General features: G+C 44.9%; 1 protein-coding gene across 1 annotated transcript in view; it reads right to left on the bottom strand.

The window, feature by feature from the left end:
* The window catches only part of DOCK2 (dedicator of cytokinesis 2), a 466,833-nt gene that overhangs the window by 4,179 nt on the left and 448,637 nt on the right, over positions 1-14,017 (bottom strand). Inside the window, exons 45-49 of the mRNA XM_053566743.1 lie at positions 11,093-11,269; positions 9,621-9,704; positions 3,133-3,270; positions 1,398-1,525; positions 245-416 (exon numbers count right to left, since the gene is read on the bottom strand). Coding sequence (XP_053422718.1) covers positions 245-416; positions 1,398-1,525; positions 3,133-3,270; positions 9,621-9,704; positions 11,093-11,269 — 699 coding nt within the window. The remainder of the gene's footprint in view (positions 1-244; positions 417-1,397; positions 1,526-3,132; positions 3,271-9,620; positions 9,705-11,092; positions 11,270-14,017) is intronic.

The raw sequence follows: 14,017 nt of genomic DNA, 5'->3' as shown, positions 1-14,017 counted from the left end.
ACAGGCTCTGGGATGTGATGGCCTGATTCATATCCTGGCTCCATCTGGCCCCAGCCATCCCAGCCACATGAGCACCAAGTGTGTGCTCCCCCTCCCTGAGCTTCTGGTGCCATCCCTGCGATACCCACTGTACTGTGGAAACCTCGCTTTAGCGAGAAAGGTCTCCAAACCCTGTATGTTGTGCCTGGCATGTAGTGGAGATTTGCTACCAGTGTCCAAGAAGCACTGGGCCTCGGCTGCTCACCCGCTTCAGGTCCGACTCGGCTGACGGCTTCTCATCTGCGAACACCACGCTGCTCCTCTTGGTCCTCTTCTTAGACCTCCGAAGCTTGACCTCAGGCAGCGTGCTCCCCGGGGAGATAGGCTCCTCCTGCTCCACTCTCGGAGTCTTGGGTGGGGCTAATTCCAGGTCGAAGCTGAAGGGCGAGAGGAGCAGCAGTAGAAACAGCAGTTAGAGCTTCAGTGGAATGGCCTTGCCTGGACCCAAGGGACTAAAGGACCTTCTGCTGCCTGAGCTGTGACTACAGGGTCAGGGATAGATCAGCTAACCTGGTGGAGAACTGGGGAGCCATTTGCCAAATCTGTAAACATTCAAATGAAATGAATACAATTCACTTTATTTTACTCATGATAAAATGAAATTGAAGGAGGACAGTCATAAAAAAAATTGCGGTGAGGAGAGGAAACTGGTTAAAAGTATGGATTTGGGTTTAAATCCAAGCACTGCCACTTCCTGGCATTACTGGGTACATTACTAAACTTCCAGTCATCATTTTGTTTTTTGTAAACAGGGGGTCTTTCCAGAAACCTTGCAGAGTAGCAAAGAGATGAGATTCAAGGACTCTCAGCACATTCTTGGCACACGGCAAGTGCTGGATAATTTACAGTGTCTTTTATTAGAACAGCAGAGCTGGGCAGGATGGAGCCAGAGGGTACCAGGAAGGTGGCAGAGACTGCAGGAGGGAGGACCCCACCACAGGTGTGGGTGATATAGGAGTAGGAGGAGCTCTGTGATGGGGACAATCCCATCTGAGTTGGAAAGAGATTCCTTGGGTGCAGAGGGGAACTCCCTGACAGAGGTGAGAACATTCCAGAAGGACTCAGACTTGGTGAGGAGCTCCGGGTGGCCTGCAGGGATCACTGGACTGGGAGTTGGGGGGCTGCCCATAAGTCCTGCAGGGTCCTCGGGGAAAACCGCCATGCTCCCTGAGCCTCCGAAGGCTCTCTAAGAAGGGTGCTGAGCCCCATGCATAGATTTGAGTGTTTTACTAGGCTCCAAGTGGGGAAAGGCTTTTAAAAATGGAAAGGGGCAAGGAAGAGGTAGAAGGGAGGCTGCTGGGCAAGAAAGAGGGGTTCTGGGCATTGGGCCGGGGGGCTGCCTGGGGGCAAGAACAGACCTCTCGGAGGTGGCCTTGCTGGGGGTGCTACAGTCAGAATTCATGGACGCCAGCGAGATGATGGACATCTGCCTGTAGGAGCGCAGCATGGACCGGGGGCGGCCCACTCTCCGGTCATCGAAGTCGGGCTGTGGTGGGAGAACACAGTTGTAGGGATGAGGCTAGGGGTGGTGGTAGAATTAAAGACGGTGGCCCGCCTTCATTCCCAGGTCCTGGGAGGTAATCTCTAAATCCTTGTATGATAGGAGGGTCTTGTGATTCACAGTGGCCCCTGGACCATACCTGAATTTATGCTCCTGATAGTCAGAAACACCAGCCCTAAGCTTTGAGCCATGAGATATCAGTTCAACTTCTCGGGCAGTGATTTTCAGCTGGTGTGCCGTGGCACACTGGTGTGCTATGAGAGGGTCTTAGGTGTGCCACAAAATTTTTTTAAAATCATGAGTTAAATTATTTTTGCAAGGAGTTAAAAGCACAGTAAGTATATTCTTTTTATTTTGATCAACATAATTTAAGTGTGCTGTGGAAGTTTAACTATAGGTTCAAGTGAGCTGCGAGATAAAAAAGGCTGAGTAACACTAGACTAGGAGGTGGGGGATGGGCCTGGAGATTGACTTCATTTACGTGGCCCCTGCAAACCCCTAGACGCTTAGGCTCCGTGAACTTTCCTGGTTGGTATCATACATCACGGGGCTGGAAGAGGGACCTGTCCTGAGGACATGTAGCTTCTCATTTGGGACCTTCCCAGAATTCAGCCCATGCTTCTCTTTATCTGGCTGGTCTTGATTTATATCACAAACTGAAGTCGTATGTATAGTGCTATCCTGAGTTCTGTGAATCATTCTAATGAATTATCGAACCCGAGCAGGTTGTGGGAGCCCCCCGATCTGTAACCAGTTGGGCAGAAGTGTGAGTGGCATGGGGACCCTGGGGCTCACGGCTGGTGTCAGAACCACCAGGAATCGAAGACGGTGCTCTCAGCCTGGGGAAGGTGACTAACTCCAGGTAGTTCGCATCAGAATTACATCGCAGGGACTTCACAGTATTGAAGATAAGAACTGGTCTCATGTAAAAAAGCCTTGAATCAAAAAAGACCTGAGTTCACCTCTAGGTTCTTTCAGTAACTCACTTCCCTTCTCTGGGTCTCAGTTTTACCATTTATAAAATGGGAAGGTTAGACCAGATGGCTTTTGAGGGAGTGTAAAACCTTAACATGTTATAACTCCACTTTATAAGGAAGAGGATAAGAACATGTCCCTGTGAGCACCAGGCTAATGGCTTCTTTAGGACAAGGAGCTTAGCAGCCAAAAGCACTGAACTTGAGCCAACAGAAGGACCCACATGCAAATTCTGACCCACACTCATTTGCTATGTGGCTCCTGGAATGCAGGCTACTTGACCCTCTCCATCTCAGGAGAGATACAGGGGTTGGTTTAAAGTACCTCTCAGGCCTGTAAGGATTAAAGGACTCAGTAAATGTCAAGTGTGTCTTTGATCAGGCCCAGCACACAGTAGGTGCTTCATCACCGTAGCTTTCATTATTACAGAATCCTTTGAGTAGCTGGTATTTACATAGTCTCAATTGCAACTGGAGTTCATTTGGGGGCGACATTTGAGAGACTGAGCATATTGGCAGGTTCTCCTGGATTGCACCAGCCAGGTTCCTTCCAACTCCAGTCTCTATCACCCTGCCCTGCCCTGTCTTGTCCCCTCTGGCCACAGGGACAGCACATACCATCTCTCTGGCACCATACTCCTTCTCCACCTTCACTTTCAGGTTCTTGAAACATTCCTCCATCCGGTCATGGAAGGGACGCAGGTTCTCTGACACCCTTTTCTCATGGATTTTAATCCCAGCTCCCAGGAAGGGGATCTGGGGAGAAAACAGTAACAGTGAGCCAGCGGTGGGCCAGCCGGCCTTAGCCTGAGACCCAGCCTACCCAGGTGGCTAGCCGTCTGCTAAGAATTCATTAAGGGCTGCAGGGTCCCCAAAGTCCCGTGCACAGGGTCCCCAGCCATGGGGAATAGGGGAAGCCACACCTTGGGGTTTGCTCTGGAAGGAGGAAAAGACCTCCAACTGGCCTTGCCTCACCTATCAGAGGCCACATGCAGGGTAAAGCAGCCCCTTATAGACTCTGTGGGGGGCAGAGTCTGGGGACCGGGAGAGGAATCTCTTTTGCTTTGACTTAAAGCCTTGCCTAAGAAGTTCTTGGTAACACAAAGGTGAAAGCATGAATGTCAAAAGATGGGAGACGGAGAAAGGGAAGAGTGGAGAGGGGAAGGAGGAGTGGGCACAGCCTCACCATACGACAGGGAGGTCCAATATACTTCACAGCTGCTGCAGAAAGACATGGATGCATTAGGATCATGAAGTCAACCTCCCGTAGGGAGTTTTAAAAATAATGTAAAAGCTGGGGAAGATGAGGGAGGCAGGGAGGGCTGACATGAGGGAGTCAGTCTACTCCCCCGCAGAGGAGGAGGACGCATGCTGGCTGAGCGGCAGATACTGCCAGGGAAGCTGTGGCCACTCCTCAGAGGAGAAGCTCAGGACGCTACTGGTGTGGCCTTGGGGAAACATCAACTGGGGTGCAAAGGGGCAGATTATGGATTATTTTGGGAAAAATACTTTTGTGATGGTAATGTAAAGATATTTCTTCCCCCTTCTCTTGGAGATCTCCTTGAAATGACGAGGTGGAGGAGAAACAGAAAGCTCAATGAAAAGTGGCGACGTACACTTGGCCCACGCCACAAGCAGGTGGAAGGAGGGTGGCGCAGGGAGGAAGGTTACTGACTTTCTGGAACACAGTGGAGAATTGGTGATTAGAAAAGGCTGATTTGCTTCTTAGGAGCCCAGTAGGGGCTCAGGGATTGGAGGTTCTGGGCACCACAGGGAAGCTGGGGGGCGGAGGGAGGCTGAGGGACACACACAGAGGGAGGGGTTGAATTTCACATCAGGTCAGTTGGATCAACAGTGGCTTATCTTCTTAGAACAATTAGAATCAGGATCTCTGGGCTCAGGGGTCCCAGGCACAATAGGGGGCAGGATGAAGAGCCTGACTGGAAACGGGCTGAAGGGAAAGTCAGCACATGGACAGCGAGACCTGCACTTCCCAGTCCCCAAAGGGCCAGCAGCCTCGTAGTTGGGATTATCTTCTTTTGCAACAGCTTGAAGGGTCTGGCTCTGAAGGAGGTGAATGGTTCCCATATAGATACAGACACTTGTGGATCATTCAGTTGCTATATGGCAATGCCATAAGGTTGACAAGGCTCCCTCTCCTGTTTACAGATTTTCGTTTAGCCTCGTTCTTAATCATGAAGAGATTGACAAGGATCACCAGACACTGAAGAAAACTCACCAGTACAAAAGACAGAGGCCAGAACCAACAAATAGGAAAGAAGCAAAAATGGAAGACAGGAAAGGAAGGAAGGAAGGAAGGAAGGAAGGAAGGAAGGAAGGAAGGAAGGAAGGAAGAAAGGAAGGAAGGAAGGAAAGAAGAAAGGAGGGAGGAAGGATAGAAAGATGGAGGAAAGAAAGGAGAAAGGAAAAAAGGGAAGGAAGGAATGAGGGAGGGAAGAATGCAAGGAAGGAGGGAAACAAAGAAAAAAAAGAACAAAGAATTCAGAAGAAACAGAAAATAAAGAGAGCCTAAGAAAACATTATTTTAAAAAATGTAATTATTATGTAGAAACAGAAAAGATCCTTCATCCACAGAAAAGAGAAGGATTTTATATAAATATTAATAATAATAGAAATACTGCACAAAAACTGTAGTAAGATATAGTTAAAATTGTAAATGGTTGTAAATTTATAGCTTTAGTTTTATACATTAGAAAAGATAGAAAACTGATAAGCTAAGTGATCATCTCAAAACAGTATAGCAGAAGGACAGAAATAATAAAAGAATAGATACGAATGAAAAGGAAAATAAACTTACAACAGAGAGGATCAACAAAGTCACAGGTTGGTTCTTGAAAAGATAGAACAATAATAAACCCCTAAGAAGACTAACCAAGAAAACAGAAGATATGAATAGCCAGAATTGAAAATAGCGTATCACTACAGGAGAATACAACCTACACAAAATCATAAGGCCAGCCACGGTGGGTCATATACATAGTCCCCGTTACTTAGGAGGTCAAGACAAGAGGATGACTTGAGGCCAGGATTTTGAGACCAGCCTGAGCAACACAGCAAGTCCCTATTTCTACAAAGATTAAAAAAAAAATAGCCAGAAGGAGTGGTGTGAGCCCATATTCCCAGCTACTCAGGAGGCTGAGGATCACTTGAGCCCAGGATTCTGATGATGCCACTGCACTCTAGCTGGACAACAGGCAAGACCTGGTATTGAAAAAAATATATTTTGACCAAGGAGGATTTATTTTATATATGTAAAATTGGTTCAATATTCAATTCTTATCTAGGATATATATAAACTCCTGTAAATCAATTGTAAAAGGACAACTTAATTAAATAAGTAAACTATTTGAATAAGTATTTTGCAAAAGGGTAATCCAATTACCAGAAAGCATGTGGAAAGGTAAATTAAAACTAAACTGAGATACCATTATACAACCACCAGAAGGACTAAAATTAAAAATACTCACAGTATCAAGTGTCAGTGAGAATGTGAAGCAACTCACTCTTAGAAGTTGGTGGGAGTTATGACTCAAGGGACATCATTTAAAAAACAAAAAAGAAGTTGGTGGGAGTGAAAAAAGCTTCAGCCACTTTGGAAAACTACTTCTTGTATCTAGTAAGGCTAAATGTGTGTGATCCAGCAATTCCACTACTATGTGTATACTGAAGGAATTGAGTGCTTAGGTCAAAGACATGGGCAAGAACATTCATAGCAACTTTGCTTATAAATACGAATCCTGAAAACAACCCAAATGTCCACAAACAGGGGAAGGAATCCATTGGTAAATTACTGCCACACTGTATACTCATACAACAGATAACACTTAGAAACAAAAAGAATCAAACCTCTGTTACATGCGACAAACTGGATGAACCTTAAAGGCATTAGGTTGAACAAAAGAAGCCAGATATACAATACGTACTGTAAAATACAATTTATAAAAAGTTTAAGAACAGCAAAACTAACCTATGGTGATGGAAGTTAGTATCTACTAAAGCTGAATATTCCCTTGGTGTATGTCCACGCAGTTCTATGCCTAAGTATATTCTCAACAGAAATTGTGCATATGTGTGCCAAAAAGGCACACAAAAAGATGTTCATAACAGCTTTACTTATAATAGCCCCAAAGTGAAATCAACATGATTCTCCATCGGTAGAAAAATAAATAAATACATTTTGGTATAGTTAGTTATACAAGTCAGCTATATGGACACAGCAATGAAAATGAATAGCAGACAGCTATGTGGAACAAAGTGGATGAATGTCACCAATATAATATGGAGCTAAATAAGTTTATATATAGGTTAAAAAATAAGCAAAAGTAAATTATAGTGCTTAAGCATAGATCCTTGTGTGGTAAAACTATTTTTTATTTTTTTTATTTTTTTGCAGTTTTTGACTGGGGCCAGGTTCGAAACCACCACCTCCGGTATGTGGGGCTGGTGCCCTACTCCTTTGAGCCACAGGCGCTGCCAGTAAAACTATTTTTAAAAAGCAAGGAAATGATTAGCAGAAAAGCAGGATGGTGGTCACTTTTGAGGAAAGATGGTGATGGCTGCAAGAAGGCGTAAGATGGACTTAGGGGTGCTAACCCAATTCTATGTCTTCTTCTGGGTGGGGGGCACATGGGTGTATGCTTTGTGATAAATTAGTGAGCTGTATATTTTTATGTGTACTTTTCTTCACGTAATATTTCCCAATACAAAGTTTTGAAAGAAGAATGTACTGTAGACATTTTCAATGCCAATAAATATAGAGAAAAATTAAGAAAAAGGATAAGAAGACAAAAATAAGAATCTGTCTGTCTGGAAATCTGTGAAATCTTGAATACCAAACACACTTTGAAAACGTCAGAGTTGCTAGAGGTGCAGGTACATTCATTCCCCTTTGAAATCTAAGGCTCTCATGTTTCGAGAACAGCTATGTACAACAAAATGGATGAATGTCACCAACATGATATCAAGCTAAGTAAGTTACACATGAAAGAACACATATTATGTGATGTGTTCTGGCTTTGAAAAACCAAGATCCAATCTAGAATTAAGCTCCAAGTGGGCAGGAAGTAAGCCCAGTTCTGTCCATACAATCTCTGTTGCCTGGCACTGTGCATTGTGTAGAAACATAATAAATACAGGTTGCAAGAATGAATGGAAGGGAATGGATCAGAAAGAGCTTGTCTACTGTGTGTGATAACATAAAAGGCTGCCTTCCTCATGAGCGGGGCTATACCTTTTGAGCGCAGGTGCCCACATTTGGGTGCCTGGGCTCTGGGTGGGAGAGACATGGCATAGGGCAATCTCCTTTGGAGGCTAAGTAGGCCTCTGTAACAAGGTGGCCTGGGGGCAGTAGGTGGAGAAGATGGCCACTAGTGGGGCTATCTGAAGGCAGCTAGCCAATGGGTCTCAGAAGCAGCAACATCTAATAGGGTACAAGCTTTCAGAGTTTCCAATCCGTGTTGGTAGTGTCCCTCTAATTAGCACCAAGACATTGGTACAAGTTTCTTAGAAGGTACAGCCTGGCATTAGCTATACTGTGAGGCTGAGGTCCATTCTCTGGATATGGTGAACACAGCATGGACAAGCTATTACCAGGTGGGGAGAGGTTCCCAGTAGAGAGGACCAGGGCAGTGGTGTGGGCTGAGAGTGACACCCAACAACTATGCAAATTGATGTGACATGTTAGCCTTCCCTGGGACACTCCAGAAATATCCGAGGATGGGAACCCATCGAAGCCTAGTCTTCTTGCTTCCCAAGCTGGAGGTGCTAGAGAAGAACACCACTATTTGAATATTAAAGGGCATGATGACCCCAGAAGGCTAGGACCTGGAGGATGGATATTCAAGTTTCACAGGTGGCATGAGGTAAAAAGGGAGAGAAAATTCCAGACAGACGCACAAAATGCATTTGGAAAAAGTACGTCTGTGCAGTGCTTCGTGTTTCATTTTTAAAGCTCCACTTTGCATAAATTGGCAGAGGCAGAGAAGGACCTGAATTAGGAATCCTTATTTTAAGAAAAAAAGGCTGCACCCAATGCTTCTCATTCCCTGATTTCCCTAGAGTAACAAAAACTCCCTGCCACAAAAGCTTGCTTTTCTTTGCACAGTGACTGGCAAGAGGGGAGGGCGGGCAGGCAGCTGCAAGCTGCTGCTCCCTGCCCCTGCACTCACCACTTGCCTCCTGCCAGCTCCTGTTCTCCAGAGCCCAACCCTGTGTTCTGCTGAGAGCCCAGAGCTGGTGGATTTTTGAGGAGGGGGCTGCCCCAGGTCAGGAGGGTAGGCCTGGTCCTTTGAAAGCCTCCGTGGGTGGGATCTAGCAGACTATTTCTTATGCAGGGAGAGGGAAAGAGAGGAAAAGGGAAGAGGAAGAGAAGCTGAGAGAGGAGTGAGATTGGGAGTGGAGCAGAGGCAAGAGAAAGCCCAGAGATGGAAGCAAAAGGATTCTAAATGGGCAGGGGGAGGAGAGACAGATGCACAGAAAGAAGGAGAGAAAGGAGGAAAGAAAGAGCCAAGGAGAGAAGGGACAAAGCGAAGACAAGCTCCCATCCCGGGAGAGCAGGGAAGTGAGAGGCCTGAGTCCTCTGGCTGGGCCGCAGCTGGTATGCGATGCAGACCCTTTGACCCACAGCCAAGCAAACAAAGGCCTCAATTATTTTCAAAACCTGCTATCCATCAGAGCATTACTGCAACAAACTGGGTCAGCCCTAGAAGGAGGAGAGGTAGGGGTGGGGGCCCAAGACTTCTATTATCTGATTGGCCTGTACTGGGTGTGGGGGGAGGCGCTGGTTGGTGTGTGGGGGCTCCTATTCATTTTCGTCCCACTGTGAAAAGCCATCTCCTGAATTCAACATCAAAGAAAGCAATCTTAGTAACATCCAACACAGCGTTGCTGCCCTGCACCCGTGCAATGCCCAAGAGTGCAATGCCCCAAATCTCTGTTCTAGGATGAGCCAGCTCAGGTATGATGTAGAGTCAGAAGAGGGGCTGCGAAAGCCAGGGAAAGGTGATCATGTGAATCAGGCCATATCGGCTAGAGCCTAGCCTAGTGGACCATGGCGAGGGGACAGGAGGAGTCCAGCTCTGCTTTACCTGCCATGCAATCAGGTCTTTGAGACGGTTCAGCTTGTCCTGGTCCTCAGGATGGTCCCGGATGTACTCCTCGGTGAAGAAGGCCTGGGAAGAATAGACAGGAATTTGGGGTTTCCTGTTCACTTGGCATGGACCCCATGACCAATCTCTTTGACCCTGGGAGAAGATTCGATTTGAAAGGGGCAGGGATGAGGTTACAGGCATTTGGATGAGACAATAGTCAGAGACCTGGAGGCTCAGATCAGCACCCACTAGGAATGGGCTGCAAATTCCAGAAGTAGCCCTCAAATTGGGGTCCCCAGGCCAGCAGCAGCACCACCTGGGAACTTGTTAGTGATGCAAATTCTCTGGCCCCAGCTCAGACCTACTGAATCAGAAGCCCTGGGGTTGGGTAGTGATCAGTGTGACAAAAGGCCCTGTAGGCGACTCTGATGCACCTTTAAGTTTGAGAACGGTGCTCTGAGGGCAAGTAAGCTCACCTCATGGCAAGTAAAGGTGGCAGGTCCCCAGTCCTTTCTGGGGTTCGTGTCCCTAACATGTGCACACATGTATGCAGGCATATCATATCACTCCACAAAGCTGAGCAAATGGTCACCAGTGATGACAACATGGGGTGCCCAGGGTAGCAGAAAGGACTGATTACACAGTACCAATACTATTGTGTTGTATTCTTACTTTTACATCAATAAATAACACAGGAAAGATAATAGGAAATTAATCATGAGATTTATCACAATGAAGAATCCATTTTTTCCTTCAGCATCTGCTATATGAAAACCAAGTAAGGACTTTCTATTCTTTAATGCCAAGAAACCCATGTTTTCCTACTAAGAAATTGCAATTTCACCACCCCCACCCCCTGCCCAGTGGATAATGTGACTCATACATGCCTAATGGACGCTACTTCTCTTTTTGCCATGGATACCAGAAAGTTCAAAAATGAAATCTGTGGCTCAAATATGTGGGGCTTTCTGGAGAGACATTATAGCCTAGATATATAGATTACAGCTCCCTTCTTACAGTTGATCTCCTAGTCTTTCTGTCGTTTCATATATTCTGAATTTCATTTCTTTCCATTTGTATACATCATTTCAAATCCTCTGTGGAAGAGATGGGTTTGTGCAAGTGGCATATACTTTGATTCACGGTTCTGTACTTTTATGGTCTGGCTCGCAGTCATCCTACAGCCTTCCCCTAATAGAGTTGCCTGGATCTGCCCAGTGGGGTGAGGGCCCCTTATCACCTGTGCCCCTTCCTGTCTAAGCACAGGGTGTGGCGATGAGGGCAGGAAGAATTTGGGAGCACAGCTAAGACATGAGGCTGTAGAAATGCTGGGAGCTAAATGAGGTCCAACCAAGCTGAATGTCCCTTTGGGGGACAAGGACAGATGCAGTAGGATCAGCAGCATGCATCTATTTCTGCCCCACTGCTGCTCTGCACCCCACTAGGCCCCAGAGTGCAGGAACCCTCACCTTCTCATACTTAGCGAAGCCTCCCATGACAGCAGGGTCCACGATCCCATTCAGGAGCATTGAAAGCGGATTGATGGGGAGGCTCTCGTCACTCTGGTACTGGTTTATCATCATCAGGATCTTCTCGTTGGCTGTGGACATGGTTTCAATGGCATTTTCCAGAGGACTAATTGTGGTCTGTTGAAAACAAGATCATCAAGAAGAAAGGGACTTAGCAGTTGCTTGAAAACCAGATACATTTATTATCATTGATGTCACTTATGGGAGGGGATTCAACTGAGGCAATGCTCCCTGGGGGGCTGTAGAAGGATATTGTTGTAATCTGTCAGCTATGGGGACTGTTTGCTGCTTGGGGACAGAAAGGCTAACTTTCTGTTTCACAAAGAAGAGATTTACTTACGGAGGCAGAAAGTGTCAGGCACTGGCTGAGGTTTCAGAGGCTGAGTGTGCCCAAGAGAAGGTTTTCTCTTCTTACTATCTGGGTTAAAGATGTTCTAACTCAACCTTTGAGGTAGTGGTTGAGCAGCTACTGTGTGTGAGCTATGAACTGGAAAGATCAGAGCAAATGTGCAGCGTGAGCACCAAGCCTGGCGCATAGTAGATCCTAGGACTGGCCTTGTTAGAGGGGTTGATTTATTGTAGTTGAGAAGATAAGACTAAATACCTCTCCAACACCTCTTAGAAAGCAATATAGAGTGCCATCAGATGCTAACTGGCAAAATGGGAATCTGGAGTAAAAAATGAAACTAGGGGTCAGAAAAAATTTTCTATAAAAGGGCCAGACAGTAAATATTTTAGGATTTGTAATCCAGATGGTTCTGCTGCAACTACTCAACTCTGCTATTGTAGGGCCAAAGCATCTACAGACAGCATGTAAGTAAATAAACATGGTCGTTCCAATAAAACTATTTACAAAAATAAGTGGCAGGCGGGATTTGACTTCTCCTGAACCATAGTTTGTTGACCTCTGAATTAAACTAAAACAATTAAAACTGAGTATAAATTTTCTTAAATTTGTTAAGATTTGTTTGGTGGCTGGATAATGTTCCATGTGCACTTGAGAGGAATGTGTATTCTGTCATTGTTAGGTGAGACGTTCTGTGTCTGCTACGTCCATTTGATCTAAAATGTAAAGTCACTCCAATGTTTCCTCTTGGATTTTCCAGCTGGCTGATCAGTCCATTATTGAAAAGTGGGATACTGATGTCCCCTACTAGTATTATGTTGCAATCTATGTATCCTTTCAGATCTCTTAATGTTTGCTTTGTATGTGTAGGTGCTCCATTGTTGGGAGCATGTATATTTATAATTGTTATATCTTCTTGATGAATGAACACTTTTATTACTACATAATGACCTTCTTTGTCTCTTTTTAGTTTTTTTTTTAACCTAAAGTCTACTTTGTCTGAAGTAAATATAGCTATGCCTTCTCTGTTTTTCATTTGCCTCAAATGTCTTTTTTCATCTCTTTACTTTCAGTCTACAGTTATCCTCAATGATGACATGAATCTCTTGTAGGCAGCATATAGTTGAGTCTTGTTTCTTTGGTGTATTCAGCCACTTTATGCCTTTTGATTGGAGAATTAAATCCATTTACATTCAGAATAATTATTGATAGGTAAGGACTTACTAGTGCCATTTGTTGTTTTGTAGATTTTTTGTTTTTTTCCTCCTCTCTTACTTTCTTTTTTTTTCTTTTTATTAAATCATAGCTGTGTACATTGATATGATCATAGGGCATCATTCACTAGCTTCACAGACCGTTTACCAAGTTTCACATATACCCTTGTAAGATGTACCACTGGTGTAATCCCAGCAATCCCCTTCCCTCTACCCACCTCCCCACTCCCTCCCCTCCCTTTCCCCCTTCCCCCTATTCTTAGGTTGTAACTGGGTTATAGCTTTCATGTGAAAACCCTAAATAAGTCTCATAGTAGGGCTGAGTACATTGGGTACTTTTTCTTCCATTCTTGAGATACTTTACTAAGAAGAATATGTTCCAGCTCCATCCATGTAAACATGAAAGAGGTAAAGTCTCCATCTTTCTTTAAGGCTGCATAATATTCCATGGTGTACATATACCACAATTTATTAATCCATTCGTGGATCGATGGGCACTTGGGCTTCTTCCATGTCTTAGCAATTACGAATTGGGCTGCAATAAACATTCTGGTACAAATATCTTTGTTATAATGTGATTTTTGGTCTTCTGGGTATATGCCCAGTAGAGGGATTACAGGATTGAATGGCAGATCTATTTTTAGATCTCTAAGTGTTCTCCATATCTCTTTCCAAAAGGAATGTATTAATTTGCATTCCCACCAGCAGTGCAAAAGTGTTCCCTTTTCTCCACATCCGCGCCAACATCTCTGGTCTTGGGATTTTGTGATATAGGCTAGTCTCACTGGAGTTAGATGGTATCTCAAAGTAGTTTTGATTTGCATTAAAGATGATTAAAGATGATGAGCATTTTTTCATATGTCTGAAGGCCGTGCGCCTGTCTTCTTCAGAGAAGTTTCTCTTCAAATCCCTTGCCCAGCCTGCCATGGGATCCCTTGTTCTATTCTTGCTAATGCGTTTGAGTTCTCTGTGGATTCTGGTTATTAAACCTTTGTTGGAGACATAACCTGCAAATATCTTCTCCCATTCTGAGGGCTGTTTGCTTGCTTTACTTACTGTGTCCTTGGCTGTGCAGAAGCTTTTTAGTTTGATCAAGTCCCAGTAGTGTATTTTTGAAGCTGCTTCAATTCCCCGGGGGGTCCTCCTCATAAAATACTCGCCCATCCTGATTTCTTCAAGGGTTTTCCCTGCACTCTCCTCTAGTATTTTTATAGTTTCATGTATTAAGTTTAAATCTTTGATCCAGTGAGAGTCTATCTTAGTTAATGGTGAAAGGTGTGGGTCCACTTTCAGTCTTTTACAGGT

Source organism: Nycticebus coucang, chromosome 17 (assembly GCF_027406575.1).
Source record: "Nycticebus coucang isolate mNycCou1 chromosome 17, mNycCou1.pri, whole genome shotgun sequence".
Taxonomy (NCBI): Eukaryota; Metazoa; Chordata; class Mammalia; order Primates; family Lorisidae; genus Nycticebus; species Nycticebus coucang.
Note: the sequence above shows the minus strand (reverse complement) of the source record. Positions and strands in the feature narration are given on the sequence as shown.